Source organism: Cajanus cajan, chromosome 5 (assembly GCF_000230855.2).
Source record: "Cajanus cajan strain Asha chromosome 5, NIPB_CcT2T_4, whole genome shotgun sequence".
Lineage (NCBI taxonomy): Eukaryota > Viridiplantae > Streptophyta > Magnoliopsida > Fabales > Fabaceae > Cajanus > Cajanus cajan.
The window spans coordinates 56960827-56984562 of record NC_138521.1 but is presented as its reverse complement, the minus strand read 5'-3'; the positions used below and the strand labels follow the sequence as shown (position 1 = coordinate 56984562).

Genomic DNA, 23736 nt, shown 5'->3' with positions numbered 1-23736 from the left:
ATTGCACTTCTGTTGTTTAATTTTGTACATGGAACTATACTACTTTCACAAGCGATCATGTAGGCTACGGATAAAAACGGTTATCATAACGTTGCACTCCACTTGTTGTTACTCTCATAGTGGCTCAAAACCAGAAGCAACCATGCTCCTCACCCTTCTTCAACCATCACTCTCCATCGTTATAAGGCAATAGCGTGATCTGCATGCAACCCAAAAATGATCCTTCAAACTCACGTACAAACATATAGCATGCATGTTTACACAAAGTTTTAAATTAGGAACCAATCTGCCAAATTATATTTCCACAATAAGAAAAATCTTGAGTTTGCTTCTAGTATCTGAAATCTCCAAAACAATGATTAAATTAATGTATAGCCTTGCATCAGTTGCATGTTCATCATTATTGATTGTTGATGCCCATAAGTTACATTTAACTTCATTTATTTTCTAATTTTTTCTTTGAGCCTAATTGGTTTTCATTTCTCTATATAAAGCATCTCCATGCTCTCTCTATTCCCATCTTACATTGAACTGATATTAAGCAAAGCAACAACATGGAAGTAAAGAAAGTTCTATGGGTTGCTCTATCGTTTGCTTTGGTTCTTGGAGTGGCCAAGAGCCTTGATTTCAGTGAAAATGAGTTAGAATCCGAGGAAGGGTTGTGGGATTTGTACGAGAGATGGAGGAGCCACCACACGGTTTCTCGAAGTCTCAGTGAGAAGAAAAACCGGTTCAACGTGTTCAAAGCCAACGTGATGCATGTCCACAATACCAATAAAATGGACAAGCCTTACAAGCTGAAGTTGAACAGGTTTGCTGACATGACCAACCATGAATTCAGGAGCATCTATGCTGGCTCCAGGGTTGATCATCACAGAAGGTTCCGAGGCACGCCACGTGAGAATGGTACTTTCATGTATCACAACTTTGATAGGGTTCCTTCTTCTGTGGATTGGAGGAAGAAAGGTGCTGTCACTAGTGTAAAGGATCAAGGCCAATGTGGTAATAAGCAAAAAATATTAACATTTTTTTCTGCCTAGTCACTAGGATTATATTTAACTTATGAGGATATGTAAAGTTAGAAAGTACATGTGAAGAGTCAAATTCTAGTCACTTTTTATCTGTTAAGTGGTCATTATCTTTTTAACTCACTTTTTATATTGTTGTGCATATTTCTTTAATATGACATAGTTCCCATGATATTCCTAACATTATTCTTGTTTGTTTACCAACATATTTCTTGATCATGCATGTCTATAAAAAAGGTTTTGTTTTGGAAGAGGTATAATGTTTATTTCAATGATATTACTCCTCAATATATATAAAGAGATTAATTTCTCTAACTATTAGCTTCTGCATGTCCTTTATACACACCATACATTTTATTTGTTTTGATCAACGTTTCCTTGTTTTCTAATGTCATGTTATAGGTAGTTGTTGGGCGTTTTCAACTATTGTAGCTGTTGAAGGTATTAACCAAATCAAGACACATAAGCTAGTGTCCTTGTCTGAGCAAGAACTTGTAGATTGTGACACTACAGGGAATCAAGGATGCAACGGTGGGTTAATGGAATATGCGTTCGATTTTATCAAGCAAAATGGTATAACAACGGAAAACAATTACCCTTATGAAGCAAAAGATGGTATTTGTGATTTATCAAAGGTGCACACTCATCTTTATCGAGCTTAATAGTAATCAAATTTAGTTGATTGATTATGAATTTTAAGATGCAAAGAGACCATTCATATTGCAGGAGAGTGAACCTAAAGTGTCAATTGATGGCCATGAGACTGTGCCCGTGAACAACGAGGCTGCATTGCTCAAAGCTGTTGCAAATCAACCTGTATCGGTAGCCATTGAAGCTGCGGGATATAACTTTCAGTTCTACTCAGAGGTGAAATTTTAGTTCTAATTAATCTCTCTTTCACAGGATTTTTTTGTGAATACTTTTTAAAATCAAAGTGTAATAACACCAATAAACATTCGTCTTTTCTAGTTTTCTAAACAAAATAGTTTGCTAGAGATCTTAACTTGGTTTGTTTTGAGGAAATTATATAGACACTCGAGATTTTGTGAAGTTACATGCACACACTTTACTCTGTTTATTCTTGCACTAACTCTTTAATTATTTGATAAACATTTCACTGACACTCTTTAACCATTATATTAATCTTCCTTAATTGTTTAAAAAAATTATACTAAAACTTCTTATGAAGAAATTTGTTGTAAGTGTTAAAAAGACAGAAAAGTTTTGTGCAATTTCATGAAATATGAGTGTAATAGTTTAATTTACTTAATAATTAATTACAGGGAGTATTTACGGGAGAGTGTGGCACTAATCTGGATCATGGAGTAGCAATTGTGGGGTATGGAACAACTAAAGATGGAACCAAATATTGGATTGTGAAAAACTCATGGGGATCTGAGTGGGGAGAAAAGGGCTACATTAGAATGCAAAGAAGCATATCTGATAAGAAAGGTCTATGTGGCATAGCAATGGAGGCTTCTTATCCAATCAAAAAGTCCTCTAGCAATCCAAGGGACCATTCATCATTTCCTAAAGATGAACTTTAAATATTTCCCATGAAGATTCACCCAACTTTGGTTGTTGTTTAATTTGTTTGTGCGCAAGGGATTTCCTCGTAGCAAAAATAATATTTGTGTGCCTAATTATCCTTTCAAATTGTTAGGTTTGTGTCACAAAAATAAATAAATCTGTTTAATTTGATTGCTCGCATTCTACTGTAACCTATTTGCTTCCAGGACTCTTCACTTTCCCTTTTGAACCAGCGTTAGCGTAGCATCCATTGTTTCAGCTTTCATCATCAACACCAACAATATATTTTCATGGTTGAATAAAAAAGAAAATCATCATCTTTCCTTTTATTTTTGAAATGGAAATTACTCCTTTTGGGCCAGCTATAGTCAACATCCCTTTAATCATGTGGTTTAACTTAGTTAATTAATTAGTTGAATAGAATACATAAATTATTATAAATCTCTTCTTACAAAGATCAATTTTATAGATTATAAAAAATCTCTTGGACTTACAAACCGCATACGGTATTTCTATATTAAGCATATAACATTTGTTTAATTATCATGATATATCTTCATATTCTAAATTTTTCGTTCAATAATTCAATCACTATCCACTGAAATCAATTTAGTAACCAAAGACTAACCATCTAGTATTTTTTTTTTTGTAAAATTATTCATAAAATCTAAAACAAAACTCGATAGCACGATCTATATTTCACAATTGTTTATCTTTTAAATTTATTGTTATTAATAGCTTTAACAAATTAAGAAAAAATTGAAAATACAACCGAAAATACTACTTTATTTTTATGATGAATCAATTTAGTGGGCGAGTCATATCTTACACCACACGTGTGTGTCATTTAATTTTATTTTAAAAATATTAGTTCATAAAATTATTTTAAAATAAATATAATTGATATATATATCCAGATGCATATATTAAAAAAGTGATAAAAAAATAGACTTATTGTTTGTATATTCAATATATATATATATATATATATATATATATTAATTTATACCCTTTAATTGTTATTTTAAATAAAATTTATGAATTTTTCTACTTCTTGCTTATAAAAAAAGATCGGGAGAAACACCATAAAAGGAGAAAATTTAGCCATATTGCTTGATATTCATTCATATTTTATTCAATTTAGGTAATTATTAATATATATATATATATATATATATATATATATATATATTTAAATTTGTTGTTTTCTACAAAATATTTAGTCAAAAGTTAATTTCAATTTTAGTTTAATTTTGTGAATATTAGGTATTTTTTTATATTTTTCTTTGTTGAAATGGAACACGATAAAATAATTAGGAAATCTACAAAGCTTCAAAGGAAAATTAAGCATCATTCTAGACTGTACATAATCGTTGCTTCAAGCTATGAAAATTCGCTCAGAATTATCACAAATTCACTTTGAATAAGCCAAGACAGAGAACAACACTGAAAGACTACATTAGCTCGTTTAAAGCGAATAACATGGACGTTCTAAGTGACCCCAATTTTCTCAAAGTTACCATAAATTTGCTTTGAGCAAGTCAAGACAAAAAGTAACACTGAAAAACAACATTTGGTTGCTAAAAGCGCTCACCCTAAGTGCTTAAGCGAGTAAAATTCGCTCAGAGCTTCCATAAATTCGCTTTAAGCGAGTCAAGGTAGAAGACACCTCTAGACATATTTACTTGGTCACTCAGAATGAGTAACATAGATGCTCTAAGCAATTAGACTCAACCCGAAAGCCCATTAGAAATTATTATAAAATTAGGGTTTCAAAAATTTGTTTAGATTGTAAAACATTCTTTTTAGTACAATTTTAGAGGATTAAAGAGAGTTTTGTGAGATCAACACCGTAATCATCGATCATTCAAAGATTCATCTAGAGTTGTAATTCTTAATCATGAGTGGTTAAGTTTTCCATTGTTGAAGATTGAAGTAGCTAATGGAACTATGTAAATTCTTCTTCTATTTTTTCATTCAATAAAAGTATTATTCAGTTAATTGTTTTTCTTTTATTCTTAATTTTTATTTTGGTTTGATCACCCAATGCATGATTTTTATTAGAATTAATTAAGGTTGGAAAATCTTTTTGAAACCATGATCAGGAGAAAACACTGATGACATTTATATTACCAAGGAATTGGGATAAATCTCAGCCATCAACATTTAGTCATCCCTGACCTTAATGAAGGATTGTTTAACAAAACTTAGTAAGAAATTAAAGTTTTCCTTAAACAACTTAAAATGTTTCACCTAAGAAATTTGAGTTTAAATACAAGTGTACGTTGTTAAATTAAATATTTAATTACAAATTAAATGAAAAATTTATACAATTTTACATAGAAAAATTTAGTGAATCAATCTTTCAATACTTTTATATATATTAATTTCACCCAAATTATTGTTTTTTTTTTAATTTTGTAATTAAATATTTCTTTACGTAATTTAATTTAATCACCTTTTAATTTACCTATTTAATTTCATAATTATATTAAATAATTATAAACATAAATCTATATAGATAGATAACTTGAATTTTTTTTATTACGTCAGTTGATATACTTATAAAATGTAAATCACCATGCCAAATGATCTTGACAAATTGTTGTACTATAATTATTTTTTTTATATTTTGTTTCTGTTGTGTTGTAAATTAAAATAAATGGGAAGATTCAAATACAATTTGAAGTTGATATTTCAGGAGATATTTAGAATTATTGATTGATACCAACCTCACTAAGAAAAAGTGATTAACCAAGCAAATTGTCAATCATATACATCAAATCGTCAGCATTTTGGCCACACAAAGATATTATCGTGGTCCTCAGACTTGAAAAGCTTCGTTATTGCAGTTTAACTGGCACTAGGAATTGCTTCTTCTTCTTCTTTTTTTCAAAGATATCACTGTTAAACAATCTTGTTTTGAAATCTCTTAATAAGATATAAAGCTTTACTTTTACTAAACCTTAATTAATTCCTTTCATTACATTTAAAGCTTAATTAATATATATCCCATTCCAACTTAATATTAATTTGATTCACATTTTTCATTTTGCCGCAAATATGATTATTATTAGACTATGCTGGTATTGGTTAGGAAATTAATATATATAATGATTTTATTATTGATAAAAGATACGTTGAAAATATAATACAAAAAAAAGGTATATTAATAATATTTTCTAATATTTTTTTTTTAATTTCATAAAAACACCACACTTGTTAGCATTTACCATATTTACATTTTGATTATATTAAATCAAAGGTGACCCATGTCATGACGTAAACAGTAGCGAGAACGAAATCGACTATGTTCACCCTATTATTATTGTATTTTGATAATATTGAATCAATGGTGACCCATGCCATGATGTAAGCAGTAGAGAGAATGGAATTGACTTGCAATAATACATCCATTATATATTTTGTAAAATGAAAATAAATGGGCTGCTTCCCCTTCTTGTGAGAAAAATAGAAGAAAAAATGAAATTTAAATTTGAAAATATTAAAATCAAAGAAAAACTTAAATTTTATTGTTAGAAAATACGTTTACCTTTTTCCTTATTTCTTTCCTTTCATTATGACAATATTTGTTAAATTTCCAACTATCATAAAATAGAGATTAAATTACTTATATAATTAATTGATTTATATACACATATTTTTATAATATTTATTTTTATATCTTTAAATCAAGGTAATTATTTTAAACAATTTTGTGTCATTCTCTGGGTAGCATGTAATGTAAAAAAAATTACAAAAATTAAAATGATTAATTTTTTAAGAGAAAATCCACTTATTTCAAGAATAACTTTTAGTAATATTATTATATTTAATAAATCATAATTTATATTAAATTTTAATGATATTTTAATTAATAAATTAAAGTTATGAATTATTATAAAATTTGAATATTATATGATACTTTGTCATATATATTCAAATTAATGTATAATATGTTTTAATATATGTTAACTTGACTTAATTTAATAAAATATTAAATAATTTTTAAATTAAACTTTTTAAAATTTATAAATTTAATTAATTTATTAAAAAATTAATTTAATGGCTGGACTATTAAAATTTAATGTAAAATGAGTAGAATAATTTTATACCAAAAGTTACTAAATGAATCTCTTCCACCATATATATATATATATATATATATATATATATATATATATATATATATATATATATATATATATATATATATATAATATGAAATTAATTTCATGTTCTGAATCAGTAAAGAAATTCATAATTATCTCAAAATGGACAACAATGATGTTTTACAAAATTAATATTAATACAAATTTAAAGTTTCTTTTTACGGTAATTGAAACCTAAAAGTCCAAATAATTTAAAATAAAATAAAATAAAAGGACGAAAGTGAATGCATGAATACTTCCGGAGTTTGTGCTCGCGTGATCTGCATCTGAGTGAAATTTCCTACAAAAGTAACATGAAACAACTAATAATTATTTGGAGAGACACAAGTTACACATAGCTGCCGCGTATTCAAACTTGGGTAAATGAAAGTTCAGAACGCATCACTGAAATTTTATGTTTACATGTTCTTACTAGTTAGTAATAATTCCGGTTCATCCAAGTGTGACAATTGGACTTTAATGTAGTTGCTTTTCAAAGCAAGTAGTAAAGCGTAAAAGTGATATGACGTATTTAATATGAGAATATCACAATCTGTTTGAACAAATAATATCTCTGCAATGATGAAGCTAGTGGAAGCCAACAGCCAAGGCTAATGCTTTGCTTCATATTGACCACATTACCACAACGATGGAGTTCCAAATAGTCAAATGGTGTTGCAATGTTCTTTCGGCGGTGCCTCTCAATTTAAATTTATGCACTTAACTTTGTCTAGGACTACACAGCCAGTGGTAGTTTTGCTTTGGTTAATGGGTTGCTATAGGACATCAATAACGCCTCAATGCCTTTGCTTTGGTTATTTCATAGGACCAATGTCTGTCACTCTGTGCCATTGTGGGACTAACGTGTAGGCCATTTCCTATTGTTTTGACTTCAAAATTAGGGACTGTAATCATCATTCACTCTATTCTCTTCTCTTCTCTTCTCTTCTCTTCTCTTCTCTTCTCTTACACCAATGATAATGTCCCAACATTTATCTATATCTATGTTGCCCCGAGACTTGTCATAGTTAATCATGTCGAAATCTTTAACGTCTCTAGCTTCTAATTTTAACAAATATCAATCCAGGGAAGACATGAGATGACATAATAAAACTAAGGTTCAAATTCACTTTTGTTCCGTGCAATGTCGCGAATATTTAATTTTGATCTTTCCAATTTTTTATTGAAAACTTATTTCTTTTAATTTTTAAAATCAAATAATGTTAATTTATTCAAAATTAAACAACAAAAAAAAAATATATTGACTTAGTTTTTAAAATTAAATAATTTTTTAATCAACCACTAATATATTATTCAAAATTAAACAAAAAAATATCAAACAAAAAAATATCAATAAATATCTATGAGTGGTACTATTTACTGTTATTAGTAATGTAGGAAAATAATAATATTAAAAATTAAAATACTTACTAAATTATAAACTTTAGTTAAAAAAAAAAAAAGAAACATGATATATAACTATAATAAAAATAATATTATTCTTTACATAAAAACTAACGTGACTAAATAATTATATAAAAAAAATATTCACAAATATGTCAATATATTTTATTAATTTTATAAATTTAAAAAGAACAAATTTGTAATAAAAAAAAATTGGCACCAAAATTGCAAGTTCACAAAATTATAGACAAAAAGTTGATTTAACCTTAAAACTTTATAATGACTCACCGTTGCTATGCAATTCAAAATATAAATTAATAAAAAAAAACATTTTAAACGAATATTTGAATATTCTACACATAATTTATCAAATTGAACACTAGCTTACAATGTTCTCAAAATCTCATGACAACACATAATGAGGTTCAATTTGTTCATATCTACAACAAACAAAATTTACAGTTATAAGCTAATACTCGATTTGTCATTTCCTCTGGTAAAGAGCCAGTACAAGAAGTTCACACTATTCAAAAACCTGCTTTCACACAGAACTAAAAGCAGAATATTCTCTCCAAGGAAACTGCCCTATCAACAAGAAGCACACTGTCCTCCTGTACATCATTACAATATTCATAGTAATTTATAGCTTCTAATCCCGGGATTGTTTATTGTCACTCTCATTTCCTCATCTCGCTTCCTCTTTGGCAAAGACAAGGAAGACATGACTTTGGCTGAGGCCAACTTCCTCGCTAGTAGTTTCCACCTAGAATCATCTTTCCTTTTATTTTGCTGCATTTTCAATTGAAATTGCCTGTCACATTCACCAAAACAGCGTATGTTAGGTGTTAGCTGCGACTGACATGCTGAGCAATTTTAAAATACACCGACAGCTAATAGGTAAGACAATACAATCATCACAATATTAGAAGGAAGCAAGGACAGCTACATGGATTTTGGGCGCACCACCAACTGAAATTGGACGTTATATTAGGCCAATTGGTAATTTAAGTGCAATACCATTTGGCTAAAAATGTTTTTACACATAAAAAAAATGATTTTTTTAGATAAGTACGAGAATATTAATATTATTTGTTGATGTTTTGATTTGCAGAGGAAGTAGGGATCGTTTGCCTTTAGTTAAAGGTACAATTAATTAGATGTGTGATTGATAGAAAACCCAGGCCCAATTATGTCACTAGCTTAGTACGCTTTTTTCCTTCTTTTTTTTCATAAAAAGCAAAGTAGATGTATATCACCAACCATGGATATTTTATTTTGTAGGGGGTCCCATCATTAATTCATTTTTGGACCCTTGCTCTATCTAATAAGTATACACCACGTTGGTTCTATGAAATGTAAAAAAAAAGCCTGACTAGGACATGACTAAGCACTAGTTATGGTGGTGATGAAGATAAGTAGGGTGATAATTGATAAGTTGATAACAACTACGAGACCAACTGCATAAGGATGCCAGCCGGCCAACTGCATATGGCCCTGAAAAATATCTGGAACGAGCTAGAAAACGCGAAAAGTAATCCATCGATGAACATACAAATCATGATGGGACCCCTAATCTAACAATGAAGAAACCGGACATAGGAATCAGATTTAATATCACAAACAGGTTAAATTATTTCTCAAATGAAAACGATTGATGATTGATTCCCTTTGCTAAACAATCAAAATCCGTGAAACAGCAATTTGCTAACTCATCATGGACTAATTCCTTATCAAAATAATAAGTGAACTTTCTGCGATGGCGAAGCTCAAAACACAAATTCATCGCAAAAATAAAAAATAAAAAAAAGCGCTAATTCACAAGTTCTGGTTGATCTCTTGCTCCTTCTATATTAGTCTCAGCCCCTATTCTCTTCTCTGGTCTATTAATCAAATAAAACTAATCCTGCAAATCTACTTTTGTGTGCATGGAACTGGTTTAACTTTTACCAAAATGAAAGATGGGAAGTGGGAAGTTTTTACTGTGAGCACAACTGAGAAGATGAATTAATTAAGGAAAAAAATAACTCTCAACCATCCGTCTCAATCGTAGGTTCTAATCTCTAATTTTAAAAAATAAAACAATACTGGTCTATTAATTTATTTGCAAGAAACTGCTTTTCTACCCTTTTAATTTTAAAGTTAAAAAACATGGAAAAAGGCAAAGAAAAGTCATGACCAATACTTTTTCCTTAATATAGTCTAGCCGTCAATGATATATATATATTTGACAGATCTGAAGATTCTAAAGTGATAAAGACCAGAATTAGTCATAATAATATAGCACCTCACGGCAATTTTCATTTTAAAAATTTATTAATACTATACTCGAAGGAAAAAAAAAAAAAAAGGTTGGACCGAGTAGGATTTGAATTTAGAATTCGAAAATACCTGCAAAAAGGAACCCTGCAGGAATCGGTGTGGTGACAAACATAGGAATGAAGCCGAAAGAGTTGCCACATTCGCTTGCAGCGCACGCAGCCACCGTTCACCCTCTTCTGGCACGTGGCAAAGTGGCGGATGAGAACCTGAAGACCTTGGCACGTGGCGAATCTGGCGCACGGTGTCCTCTCTCTCTCCGCGTCGTAGGGTCCAACGTCGGTGCACCCCTCCGTGCATATGTGCTCCAAACACTCCATCGCCTCGCTCAGCTGCGCGTACAGCCCCTGCTCCTCCCTGTGCCTCCTCGACTTCTTCTTCCTCTGTAAACAATAAATAATCAATCACAACTAATTCGACAATTTCAATTCGAATTGAAAAAAAAAATGATAAATGAGTTAGTTAGTTAGTTAGTTAGTTACGATTTCGTGTTCGTCGATGAAACGGAGAATGTGGAGCTCGAGCCAGGGATCGTGGTTGACGAGGAACTTCCATCCCTCGGTGGCCTCGACGGCCTTGAAGTTATTGGCGAGGAGCTTCATGCAGCGGAGGTGGAGATCCGGTGCGTCGCAGAGGCGCGCCAGTTGCAGGACGTCCACGACGTTCTCCGTGGTCAAGCGCTGCGTTAAACCCTTGATGCACCTCTGCTTCAGCTGCGGCACCATGTACACGTGCGACAATGCCAGAAGGTGCATCCCGAACCTCTCCATCTCGTCCTCGCTGCACGTGGAGGAGTAGAGGAAGCCGACGAAGGCGGTGACGGCGGCGCCGGGGACCCCCTGGATTTGGATTATTGTCTCGGAGCTCCGATGCTTACGTGGGCGGTCTATCAAGTTCTCCAAAACCGGCGACACCGAAGCCTTTTGGATGGGAAAAATAATTAATTAATTTGAAGAAAAAAATGCTCCGAAAGTAAGTAAGTAACTAACCAGAAGTGCAGAGTGTGCTGGAATGCGTGTTCCGTGTGAGGAGTGAATGAAAACATCAGGTTCGGGTAAGAGGCGGTGGGTGTGGTAAGCAATGGATATGGTTTGGGTTTGGGTTTGGGCCATTGAGTGATGAGAGTTGAAAGAAGTAAAGAGGGGTTTGGGGGGATGAATGAAGTTGGGTGTAAAAGCAAAGACGGTGGAGGCATGTCTAGTATATATAGTTGGAAAGGAGGGTTAGGTTGGGGTGACACGGAAACTTCTTATGCTTTGGGAATAATCAACGTGGCGCATTGCTCTCTCGTTTTGCTTCACACGCGCTATTATTGCCCACCGCCTACTGCCTACTCTTCCCATTACTCAATAAAGTTACCTTTCTTATTGTCTCTCTCTCATTCACTGTCCAAACAACACCACTCAGGTTTTTTACTTTTTTACCCAACTTCACTCCCTCAAAACAAAAACAACAACCATTATGAAGAAATTTAAAAGAAATTTTAGAAAATAACTTGAATAATTTACAAATTTGAAAATCATAAAATGTGTAAATTAATTGAAAGAGTTTATATACATTATGTAGATATTACATCCAGTAAAGTAAAGTTATAGATCAATACTGTGAAGAAGATATTTAGCAAAATCAAATCCCATCAGTTACTATCGATCCAATTCATGATAGGTTTTTTATTCAAAGGCGAAAAGATTCAACTTAAATCCCATATCGGACAATCTTGAGTGATTTGTCACTGTTGTTTTGCAAATATCTTCCTCTTTGATGTTATATATAAAAGCAAAAAAGTAATACTAATAATTATCTCATGTCTTCTCGTTGCTTTTTTAGAAAATTATTTTTAATTTCAATTTTTCTCAGTAAAATACAATTTTTATTTAGTTCACATGATATTAAAAATATTAAAAATACTATCCGTTTAATTATTCAATTACAATTATAAATTCATTTTATTTTTTAAATGAAAAATAAAATCTTTTTTTTTTTTTAGTTTTTCATCATATTTTAGTATTTCATACAAGAGACAAATGAAGTAAATTTCATATTTTAGATTTTCAATTTTAAAAACAAAAATAAAGTATAAATAAATAAATAAGTTTCGCTTGCATACAGATAAAAGTGGAAAGTTAACTAAAAAAATGAGAAGAGTATAAAAAGATATATCAGAATATCAATAGTCCCATCCCATATTATTTAGCTTTAAAAAATTATTACAATAACATTTATATATACAATAACTTTTTTATGAGAAATTTTACCATTTGTTTTTTTTTCCTATTGCACTATTTATTTTCTAATATACAGTGTTAAAAATTTTGTCACAAATAAATAGCTAATACGATGGAATCTGCCATGATATAGTTAATAATAAAAATAATTGAAGCAAATTACCTCACTATTTATATTATTTATTATCTTCTTCTAGTAATAAATATCGTTCTAAATTATTTTATATAAATAAAATTGAATAATCTCTTTTTTTAGAAATGATATGATGAAAAAATAATTTTATATAATATTATCAAAATAAAAATAAAATAATATTATATTAAAAAATTAATATAACACTTATTTTAAGACTTTTTTAATAGGATAGTTATTATGAAAATAGAAAATACTATTTTTTTAGTGTTTGAAAAAAAAAACATCTCAAATATCACTTGTATGGTGAAATAGAGCAGAAAAAAATAGTAGTATTTTGAAGCTTCTCTCTCCTTACAATTCACATTGTAAGACTCGCAAGCCTTCTCCCTCTCTTTTCCTCATTTCCTTCTCTCAAAGCTCATTCACTATCTTGTTGATTCTCAAGGTTGTTGAGCCATTGGTGTGCAAGGAAAGCTTTGAAGTTATTGTAGTCGGAGTTTCATTCTTGTTTCTTCTCTTCTTCTTCCTCGGATAGCCAGATTCGGTGTTCTTCCTTTCCAAGGTAAGGGAAGCTGGAGACTTTGGTTTTTGTTGAATTGGTTGGGTGTTGAACGAATTTAGGACTTAAAGTCAGTAGGATTTTTTAAATTTTCAGTTTTAGAGGATGGATTGGAATTGCTTGCATGTGTGTACTGAGTTTTGAGGTTCTTATTACATGTGTGGTGAATTGATGATCTTGGGGAAAATGTATGGTTGCATGTTGTTTCTGTGACTTGAATTGAGTTGTTCTTGGTGCATGGGTGTTATTTCTTCCATTACATGTTGAATTTTTTTGAGTTTCAGGCATAGAGGTCCAAAAATGGTGAAGAACATGATGCCCTCTATCATCAAATGGCTAAGTCATTTTAAAGGGTTGAGCCCTTTAAGGGCCGCGTGACAGAGGGGGATCTTTGGAACCAAAGGGCTGAGCCATTTAAAAGGGCTGAGCGTTTTTGAAAGGGTTGAGCCATTTGAAAGGGCTAAGCTCTTTGGGGGCCGCGTGACAGGGAGGATCCCTGGAGGCAAAGCACTAAGCGCTTTGGGAGGCACTGAGCGCGTTGGTGCTTTCTGAATTAGACTTTGTTGTCTTTATAAAAGTTGTAGCATTGGATATCAGCTTTCCAATGGTGTTGGAATCACTCAAATAGGAGATCTAGAACTCCAATTATGACCTTTTTAGTGAGAAAACGTCAAGCTATCAAGATTTAGGCTAGTTGTTGCGATTTTTACATTTTTTAACAAGGTAGATGATGGGAATTAGGATTTGATGTCTTCATGAGAGTTGTAGTAAATCTTTTTATCTTTCATATGAGATAGGGATAAACATGATAGGTGTAGTATAACTTCATATGTGCTATTTTAGGTGAAGGTCGTCATTTCACAATAAGTGATTTGGTTAAGTTGAAAGTTGTTTTGGGTGCTTAAGTTAACTCATATTGTTTATGTTGTGTAAGTTGGCATGATAGATGAGTTGTAAACATGATGGGTGAGTTGTATTATGTGTTGAATATTTTGTATGTTGTTGAAGTTGTTTACGAGTTGTGTGTTGATCAATTATATGTTGAAAAGATAATATGGTTGAAACATGTTGAAATTAAGTTGTTATTGTTGTGTGTTGACTATTTATATGTCGTGAAATATGATGAGTGTTGTATGTTGTTATAAAGTTGTATGTTGTACTATGTGTTGAAAACATGTTACTTTGTGATAGTTGAACTGTAAGTTGTGACTTGAGCTGTTGAGTTGACTGTATTGTTTAAAGTTGAAACAAGTTGATAGTTGAGTTGATGAGATGATAATTGTGTTGTTATGCTGTGATGAGGAGTTGTTAATCACTAGGACTATAGGAGATGTTTTCAAAGTTGTTCATCCTCATTGTGTGGATTGAGATAGTTGTGATGCTCTAAGAACCCAATTTGCTGAAAAACCTTCCTTGGAAAATTGTCCCTTAGAGTGGATGATGTGTTGTTCTCCTCTAGGACTTAGTTGATCCCGTGTGTGGACAATGTCGAGGCACACGTGCATGTGAAGCGACCACGATATAGGGGTTAGGTCGAGCTATACCGATTATAAGCGGTCAATTCGAGTAAAGTACGAAGTCAGGAATCTGGTTCCTAACCGAGTATCGAAGGGTTGTAATATTTGAAGGATAGTCAGTAGGTTAATCACATAGGTGGCTTAGTTAAGCTAGCTAATGTCATGGTAGGCCTAAACCCAGCTGTCATATCCTGACATAGTACTATACATCCTTGTTTAAGTGGAAAACTTTAAGAAACCATTATCGTGTTGTAAATTTTTATCCAAATTTGTTGTTTACCTAGAAAGCCCAAAAAAGTTTTGTGTTGTCGGTTCAATAGGACCTAGTCACTTAGACTGCTCACCTTGTGTTGTAGGAGATCTCCGAGTTGAAATGCATAACGATGCATGTGTGTTGATGTGTTGATATGTGTTGTATTGTTGAAGTGTTGTTAAGATGTGTAGTATATATGTTGTTTGTTGCTTGTGTTGGATGTGAAGATGAATTTATAGTTGATGTGTTGCAAATTTAATTATGAATTGCTTATTTTATCTAACTTACCCTTACATGTTTCCATGTGATTTGGATTGTGATAATCATACGTTGTATGAGAGCAGGGCAGGGATAGACTAGAGAGATGCGTATGGAGGCTATTCTTTGGTAGAGTAACTGGTTTTATTTTGTTGACTACCCTAGTGGTGGATTATTTTGTAGTTCGTTGTATATGTTTATTGTTGCTTGCTTAGTAACTTGAGTTGTATATATATCTTATACTTATTTCAGTATATGTATATGCGTGGTTTAGTTATGTGTTGCACAATGTAACGGTCATGGTGGGTCGTTATATACACATAAAAGAATAAACTTCATAATTTAGAATATATATATATATATATATATGTATGTGTGTGTGTGTTTTATATGTAAAAAAATGTTAAATTAATTCTAATATATGTAAATGTTACATATATGTTTTTTCTCATTATATTTATAACAGTTTTTATTGAATTGTTAACTATGATTTTTTTAAAAAAAATTAATAAATAATAATAGACTATTGTTAATATGTTATGCAAGTAAAATTATATATTACATGAACACAACATGTGACTGTCATGTCTTTAAATACGATACTCTTTTAGAGTGCACATGTTATGGACGCATCTCAGACGTTTCAACAAATCACATTCACATAAATTGAACACGTCTCCATTGTGGGCACCTACAAAATTAATGTATCTCCATTGCGGACACTTGTAAATGAACATGTCTCCATATTGACGCGCGTGACTCAATTGTCCAATATGCAAATTAGAATTTTTTTTTAAAACATACAATGTCTGGATAAAAATAGAAATAAAGAAATGAGGATTTGAGTTTTTTTTTTTTAAGAATAAATCTTGATAAAAATAAAAATAAGGAAGAATTTGAGATTTTATTTGAAAAATAATAAATCTCAATAAAAATAGACATAGAGAAGGGAGGATTGAATTTTATTTAAAAATAAATAATCTTAATAAAAACATAAATAAAGAAGATAATCATTCTCGTCTCTCCTCCCTTAACTTTTATGTAATGAAAAAGAAAAAAAAAAACTTAATAAAAATATTAACAAGAAAGGGAGATTCAAGATTTTAAAAAAAAATGTTTTGAACTATGATGTTTCTTATTAATTTATTTTTTAGATTTAGTAAGTTATTGTCAAATTAATATATAATTTTTTATCATATTATTTATATTATATATTATATATTATTTGTTTTAATTTTCAAAAAATAGTATTCACCTTTAATGTACTTTTTATTTTTACAAATAAATAATTTATACTTTAATTTTATCTTAATCAATCTTTAAATTTTATCTAATTTATAAATAAATGTCAAAATTTTAATTTTATTCTAATTCAATCTTTAATTTTTACTTCTTTTGTAAATAAACACTTGTATTTTTATGAGGTCTACTTACTAATGGAATAAAGTTCAAAAATAAATTGAGATGAAATTAATATTTACAATATTCATTTGGAAAATATATAAAGTTTAAGAGATCGAATAATTTTTTCTTTTTCTTCAAAAATATGATATAATATTTTTGTCTAATTGAGTCGTGTTTAAAGAGTTAGCATTTTCTTTTTTAAAAGCAAGGCTAACATTGTTACTCTATTGGATTTTGGATATAAAATCTCAAATTTTGATTATTTTATAAAATTAAAAAGATTAAATTAATATTTATAATAATAGAAAGTCTAAACTGAAAAATTAATAAAATTTTAAAGAAAACAATCTTATTTTTAAGTAACACTTGTCAACTGATTAAAAAGAAAATCCAACACTTGTCACATGGTATTATTTTAAAAATATAAGAGCAACTCTAATGGAAGTTGTTTGTCCCATGAAGCAACTCAAGTCTCGGTTTCTTGTCATTGGAGGATTCTAACGTGGCAACATGAGTTGCTTGAAGAAGAGAGAGAGTTACTTCCTCAAGCAATCGTTCCTTACCAGATTTCAAGCAGATCTTATTGAACATATTTGGGAATGTTTCGAAAATAATAATGATGAAAATTAATTTCGTATAATGTTTATGTATTTACTATTGCTTTATTTTATTTTTAATATCTGCTTAGTGTATATTTTTTCTCGTAATTTATTTTTTTTTATCGTAGTGCAATTATCTTTTTTAATAAAAATTTAAATTTGGTTCATAAATGATTAGAAAAAAAATTTTAAAAGTTGAATTTCTTAAAATTTCTTACTATTTGAGTAAATTTGTGGTTGAATTGCTTAATACTGTTATGACACATTAAAAATCACTTTTTTTATTTTTTAATACATGAAATAACTCAAATGAGTTGCTTGCATTGGAGATGTCCTAAATAGAAGAAAAAAAATTGAAAAGTGTATCTGTTTCCGCTTTGGACACACACATAGCTTGCGGCATCAAAAAAGGGAATTACATGGATTGTTTTGTCATTATCTGACGTGGAATGGATAAACCACCTCATTCCTTATAAACAACCCTTCAAGTACGGAAACGTTAATAAACTCAATCCTTTCCAAATCAAACCGATAATATGGTATGCTACGAATAAGGTGAATAAAATCATAAGAAAAAAATAATTTAGAAATGAAAGATTTTTTTTTTAAGTATATGTAACCTCTTGATTAAGTATTCCATACGTTATTATTGACTTAATTTCATCAAATCATATTTTTCTTTTATAAAAAATTATTTTGAACAAGATACGATTTCGTGGATGATTAGAACTTACTATCATCTACTTCTTATATTTGAAATTTTATAATTGAAATATAACTTGTCTACTCCATATCTATTTTCCAATACAATCTCATTAAATCTGCATGAATCTATTCTTATTTAGATAATAACTAGTAATTTAACTAGTGTAATGTATAAATATATTTATTATATATAATTAAAATTTATAATAAATTATATATATAAATAAATATTATGTTGGAATATATAAATTATATTTAAAATTAATATACATAAAGATTTTACAAGCAGATAAATTATATTTTAGATTTATAATAAATAATTTGTATTGTAACCAAAAAAAATTATTTATTGATAATTTATTTTAAATTATTAAAATATTTAATTAATAAATAATTATAATAAATAAATAATTGAATTAGATAAGAAGATAAAAAAAAATATTTACAAACCTTCTTATTTAATTTATAAAAAGTTGATGAAATAAGTTGAGTTACAACATAATTAATTTATCTCTTAATCTAGAAATTTTTTTTTCAAACAATCCATCGCTCTTAAACATAAAAAAATTTCCCTACACAGAATACATAATCACAGTAAAAAAAAAAGAAAAAAAAAGGACAAACATATTTTTAGAGCATTGTTTCAGGTAATGTCAAACGCTTTTTTAATCACATGAATTTCATTTAAAAAAATTAATTTTTAATTAAATTGAACAAGTACTTACATATCATAGAAACTATTTATTTAACATAAAATTTGTGTTTAATTTTTTTTATCTAATATAATACCATAAGTAAAATTAGTCTCTTATCTAATCTTATCTAATGAATTAGATATGATCATATCAAGAAAAAAATATTATATATATATATATAAATATTCTAATTATTTTAAGGATTTACTTTACTTGATAATTATTTTTTTATGTTAAATTTTAATGATTTAATTATTAAATTAAAAATTTAATAATTTAAAAATTATTTAATGAGTTTATTTGGAATTTTTGTTTTATGTGTTTGGCTTGGTTGAATGAAGGTGAAAGGCAGTCTGATCGATTCCAATTCCAAGTCATCTGAAAAGAACAACACCCCACGTGGCACCTTTTTATTCGTCGCGTGCGTTTGGGATAGAGTTCGCCTCCAAAAATAAAAAATAAAAAATAAAAAATAGTAATTTGTTTATTTGCGTCGGAGCCGACCCTGCCAGGAATTTGTGAACGTAATCAGCCCGACGGCGGTGCGCCACTGCCTCTGCCACTGCCACATTATGTTCCACACCTTTCCTTTTTATATTTTAGGCCTTCTCTTCTCTCTGCATATTATTATTTTATATGTACCTTTGTTTGATAGAAGACCTCAAAAAACAATGCTTCAATTTAATTCATTTATTATTCCCTTCAGAATTTATGACAAAGTATATATATATGCAGTATCAAACTAGTTTTCTTAGTTTACCATCATTTTTGTACCGGAAGGACCCTATCGGCCACGTGGATCGGCCACATGGACCGGCACGTCATGTCCTATCAGATATTGACGCAGTTCAGGTAACATCTCGGCTCGGCCACGTGGATCGGCCACGTGGACCGGCATGCCATATACTATCAGATGATACTGCTCGAATACCACTTTGGTCCAACAGGGAACTAAGAACTGTGCTCTTCCCCTATCGGTTCGGCCAGAAGTCGAGAGAGGACGTTTCGGCCGTGTTGTCTCGGCTCGGCCAAAAGTCAGCATCGAATAATTAGAACGACGATTATGATTAGTAAAGATAAGTACATGATTAAGACATAATCAGCCGATTAACATCGTATTACCTAATTTGGTAAATGTCAGAGAAGGCCCACCATGCTCAGGCCCATGTCAGGTATTATAAATAGGTCACACGTAACGAGGTATGTCACTGTTCATTTATTACCCTAAAAAACCGTGCATATCCTGACTTGAGCGTTGGAGTGCCTTTTGCAGGTACCTCCCCCCTCCGAAGAATCCACCTAAAGCTCTCGTTCGGCCCTCCTACACCCCTGAAGACTACGAGTGTACCCTCAAGCAGGTACAATTTTAATGATTGTATATAAAGTTAATGAATATCTAAGCTCTTCTCATTGGGGCCTTTTATAGATTAACTAAATTTCCTGTAAATGTTCTTTTATATTTATTCATTTTATGTTTCCTTTTTGCGCTTAACCATTTTTGTGAAATTATCAAGAGAAAGAGCAAAACATTGTGACAATGGCATTTCATACCTCAACAACAAAAGGCCATCTTCAACACGTTCTCCATATATGTGGATTAGGATTTGGTCTATTTGAGAATAAATTGTTGACACAATTGCATTGAAAGCTATTTGATGGTTTTGATGTATATGTGAGGTCAATACCCAAGCATACCCCAAGACATGTCTAGGCTATAGGAGTACTTAGATCCAGTTTTGATTGAAGTAACCATTAATTTGATTCACACCAGGTTTTGTTAATGACGATGTAGTACTAACATTTTTTACATTAGACATCGAAGTCACTGGGGTTTTCGGAATTACCCTAATTTCATATTCAAACCAACTTTCTAAATTAATATGGCAGTATGTCCCACCAATTTCATGGTGGTTGAAATTATTTTGATGTTTGTTGTATTTTGACTTGAAATATAAAACATAATATTTGAATATTTTTCCACAATTCGATCTTAAAGAATAAAGTATATTTGGGACTTCACAATCAATGAAATCAATTACGTCTTCTTTTTGTCAAACAAAATTCTATCTTTCAATTTAATAGCACGCAAATCAAGATCTTGATATAATAATTTTATTATTGAGATTTTGATGTGCAAACAAATGACAAACCGTACACACACATATGAGCATAACATTTTTTTTTTTGAGAAATAAGAACTATAAATATGGATCATACTTCCATACATGAAACTTAGTTCAAATATCTTAAACAACATCTTGCATTTTACTAAAAAAAATATTTTTTTAACAATATAAAAAACAAGATCTCATATTCAAATATTATAAATGAAAAAAAGGGATAATTTTATTTACTAAAAGTAATCAATCAGTTTCTCTAATAAAAATCAATTATCAATAAAGTAGGTACATTTTTTACACCCACAACTTGATAATAAAAAAACATATAAATGTTAGAATGTTGGACTTAAATAAGAGAATAAATTATTGCTTGTTACCTCAAATAAAAAATGAGAGTTCATTTAGGTCTCGTAACCAAGTTATGCAAAAATTATCTAATTGGAAAACGATAATATAACTTTTCAACGAGAACAAAAGCTCTGTGTGGATATCAAGTGAAAATTTAACTTATCATAAACTAAGTCACATCATAAGCCCAAATTAAAATATCACAAATTTTATTTTCATAATTGATATTAATAATTTAAAAATTATTCCAATAATTATTCAATGCTAATTTACAAATTTCCAACATGAAAGACTAACTAAAAATTCTTGTGTATGTCTATTTGCACAAGTTATGCAAATTAAATAAGGAATAATTGAGACATCACAATAGGGTAGGCTATGCAAGACAATACTTTGGGCCTTTTTTTGAAGTCTCTTTTCTTATGCAGATGATAAACACACCTTCACTCTCGTATAAACACACCCCTTTTTTTAAAAAAATATATAAAATGTCTAAATTACTCTTTTTTTAAAAAATGAAATTCCTAAATTTACAGCTCCCTTCCCCGCACCCCCCTTCTCCGCACCTACACTCCACACCTCTCTTCTTCCCAAAATCTCTTTCCGCTCAATGTCATTAAGAATATACTTTTACAGTCATTCTGAATAGAAAAAAAGGACTAGCCCCACCATAACCAGCATAAGAAAGACTCTTTGCCGGTGAAGGATTTGACTCTGGTAAGTATCCTTTACACTAAAGCTTCTTTACAATGATTTTCTTTTATATAAGTGCTCGAGTTAGGATTGTTGACTCAGAATTTGAAGTATACAATCCATTCCTGGCTGATTTCTTTCTCAATATCGGGACATCACATGCGTACATAAGGTTCAACCATTGCGTAAAAAAAACATGCATGGAACATTATCTTGTATCTGCATGTAAACTTTAGTCTGGAACGGCACCAGAACGGGCCGTTCTGCAAGAAAAACGGCCCCTTCTACTTGCAGAACGGCCTGTTCTGCTTGCAGAACGGCCTGTTCTGCTTGCAGAACGGCCTGTTCTGCTTGCAGAACGGCCTGTTTTGCAAGTAGTAGGGCCCGTTTTGCAAGCAGTACATGTCGCTCTGCAAGCAGTACAGGTCGTTCTACAAGCAGTACAGGCCGTTCTGAAAGCATATAGGCCGTTTTGCTTGCAGAACGGGCCGTTCTGTTGCAGTACAGGCCATCGCGTCACTTTTAAAATGGCTACCTTATGACTAATTTTAAAACCCCGATTTTAAAAGTCATTTTTTACTAGTGTTTCTTTCCATAGAACAAGTAAGAGTCTTTCTCTTACAAGACCACCTGCTGACATTGCGCACCCCTCTTTTTTTTCTTTATGGCACTCCTCTTCTTCTTCTTTTTTCCCGCACCTCGCCCCTCTTCTTTCTCTTTCTAGCACTCCTCTTCTTCTTCTTCTTATTGTTACGGAAAGTTCTTTCCGAAATTATATAAAAATGTTCCGGAAAATACTTTCCATAATATTAAATTCTTATTCCGGAAAGTATTTTCCGGAAATGTTTTGTTACATAATTCCGGAAAGTACTTTCCATAATATTAAAGTTACTATTACGGAAAGTTCTTTCTGGAATTATATGAACAATAATTTTACTATTCTGGAAAGTACTTTCCGGAATGTTAATGACTGTAAAAGTACTTTCCAGAGTGCTAATGATTGTAAAAGAGCTTTTCTTATGCTGGTTATGGTGGGGCTAGTCCTTTTTTTCTATTCAGAATGACTGTAAAAAGTATATTGCTTAATGACATTGAGCAGAAAGAGGCTTTGGGAAGAAGAGGGGTGTGGAGTGTGGGGTGCGGGGAAGGGAGGTGCGGGGAAGGGAAGTGTAAATTTAAGAATTTCATTTTTTTTAAAGGGTAATTTAGACATTTTATATATTTTTTTAAAAAAAAATGGAGTGTATTTATACAAGAGTGGAGGTGTGTTTATCATCGGCCCTCTTCTTAACTCTTATAGGCTTTTAGTTTTGTTACCTAAGCCCATAACCATATGTACGGATGAAGGGGGATTCTAGTCCAGGGTCAACCCAATTGCATCCAAAGCTCGTAAACGGAAGCCCAACTAAATGAAGAGCACTAATATAACCCATAATCATTTGTTAACGGTTATCCACTACTTAAACATGAGAATCACCAGCTGTTATAGAAATCAAATTGTTTCCTACAGAAAAAAAATAATTGTCATTACTTATTAGAAAAAAGGGACACTTTGTAGTCTTATATATTTATTTTAAAAGATAAAATTAAATAACAATAAATGATTTATAATTCAAGAATATAAATATTTGAGAGTACTTACATGAATACAGTACAATTAAAAAAATTGTGTATACCAAAACTTTCTGATGTAGGGTTGGAGTATAGAATGGAAACTAGTATATGTTGTATTAAATACAGAAAAGAAACTAATTTCCTTTAAATATGCAAATTAGCATTAAAAAAATATTTCATA

The 23736-nt window shown here is 30.6% G+C and overlaps 2 protein-coding genes across 2 annotated transcripts; one reads left to right on the top strand and one right to left on the bottom strand.

The window, feature by feature from the left end:
* The first annotated feature begins 504 nt into the window (after positions 1-504).
* LOC109800287 (vignain) lies at positions 505-2738 on the top strand. Its single transcript, XM_020361071.3, has 4 exons — positions 505-1002; positions 1431-1663; positions 1755-1895; positions 2312-2738. The coding sequence occupies exons 1-4, from the start codon at positions 555-557 to the stop codon at positions 2573-2575; spliced, it is 1086 nt and encodes a 361-aa protein (XP_020216660.1). The 5' UTR covers positions 505-554; the 3' UTR covers positions 2576-2738.
* A 5676-nt stretch (positions 2739-8414) lies between these two features.
* LOC109801622 (BTB/POZ and TAZ domain-containing protein 1) lies at positions 8415-11622 on the bottom strand. Its single transcript, XM_020362734.3, has 4 exons — positions 11419-11622; positions 10912-11349; positions 10502-10812; positions 8415-8924 (listed from the first exon to the last, which is right to left on the bottom strand). Exons 1-4 carry the CDS (start codon positions 11539-11541, stop codon positions 8744-8746), a joined length of 1053 nt encoding a protein of 350 aa, XP_020218323.1. The 5' UTR covers positions 11542-11622; the 3' UTR covers positions 8415-8743.
* Between the last annotated feature and the right edge of the window lie 12114 nt (positions 11623-23736).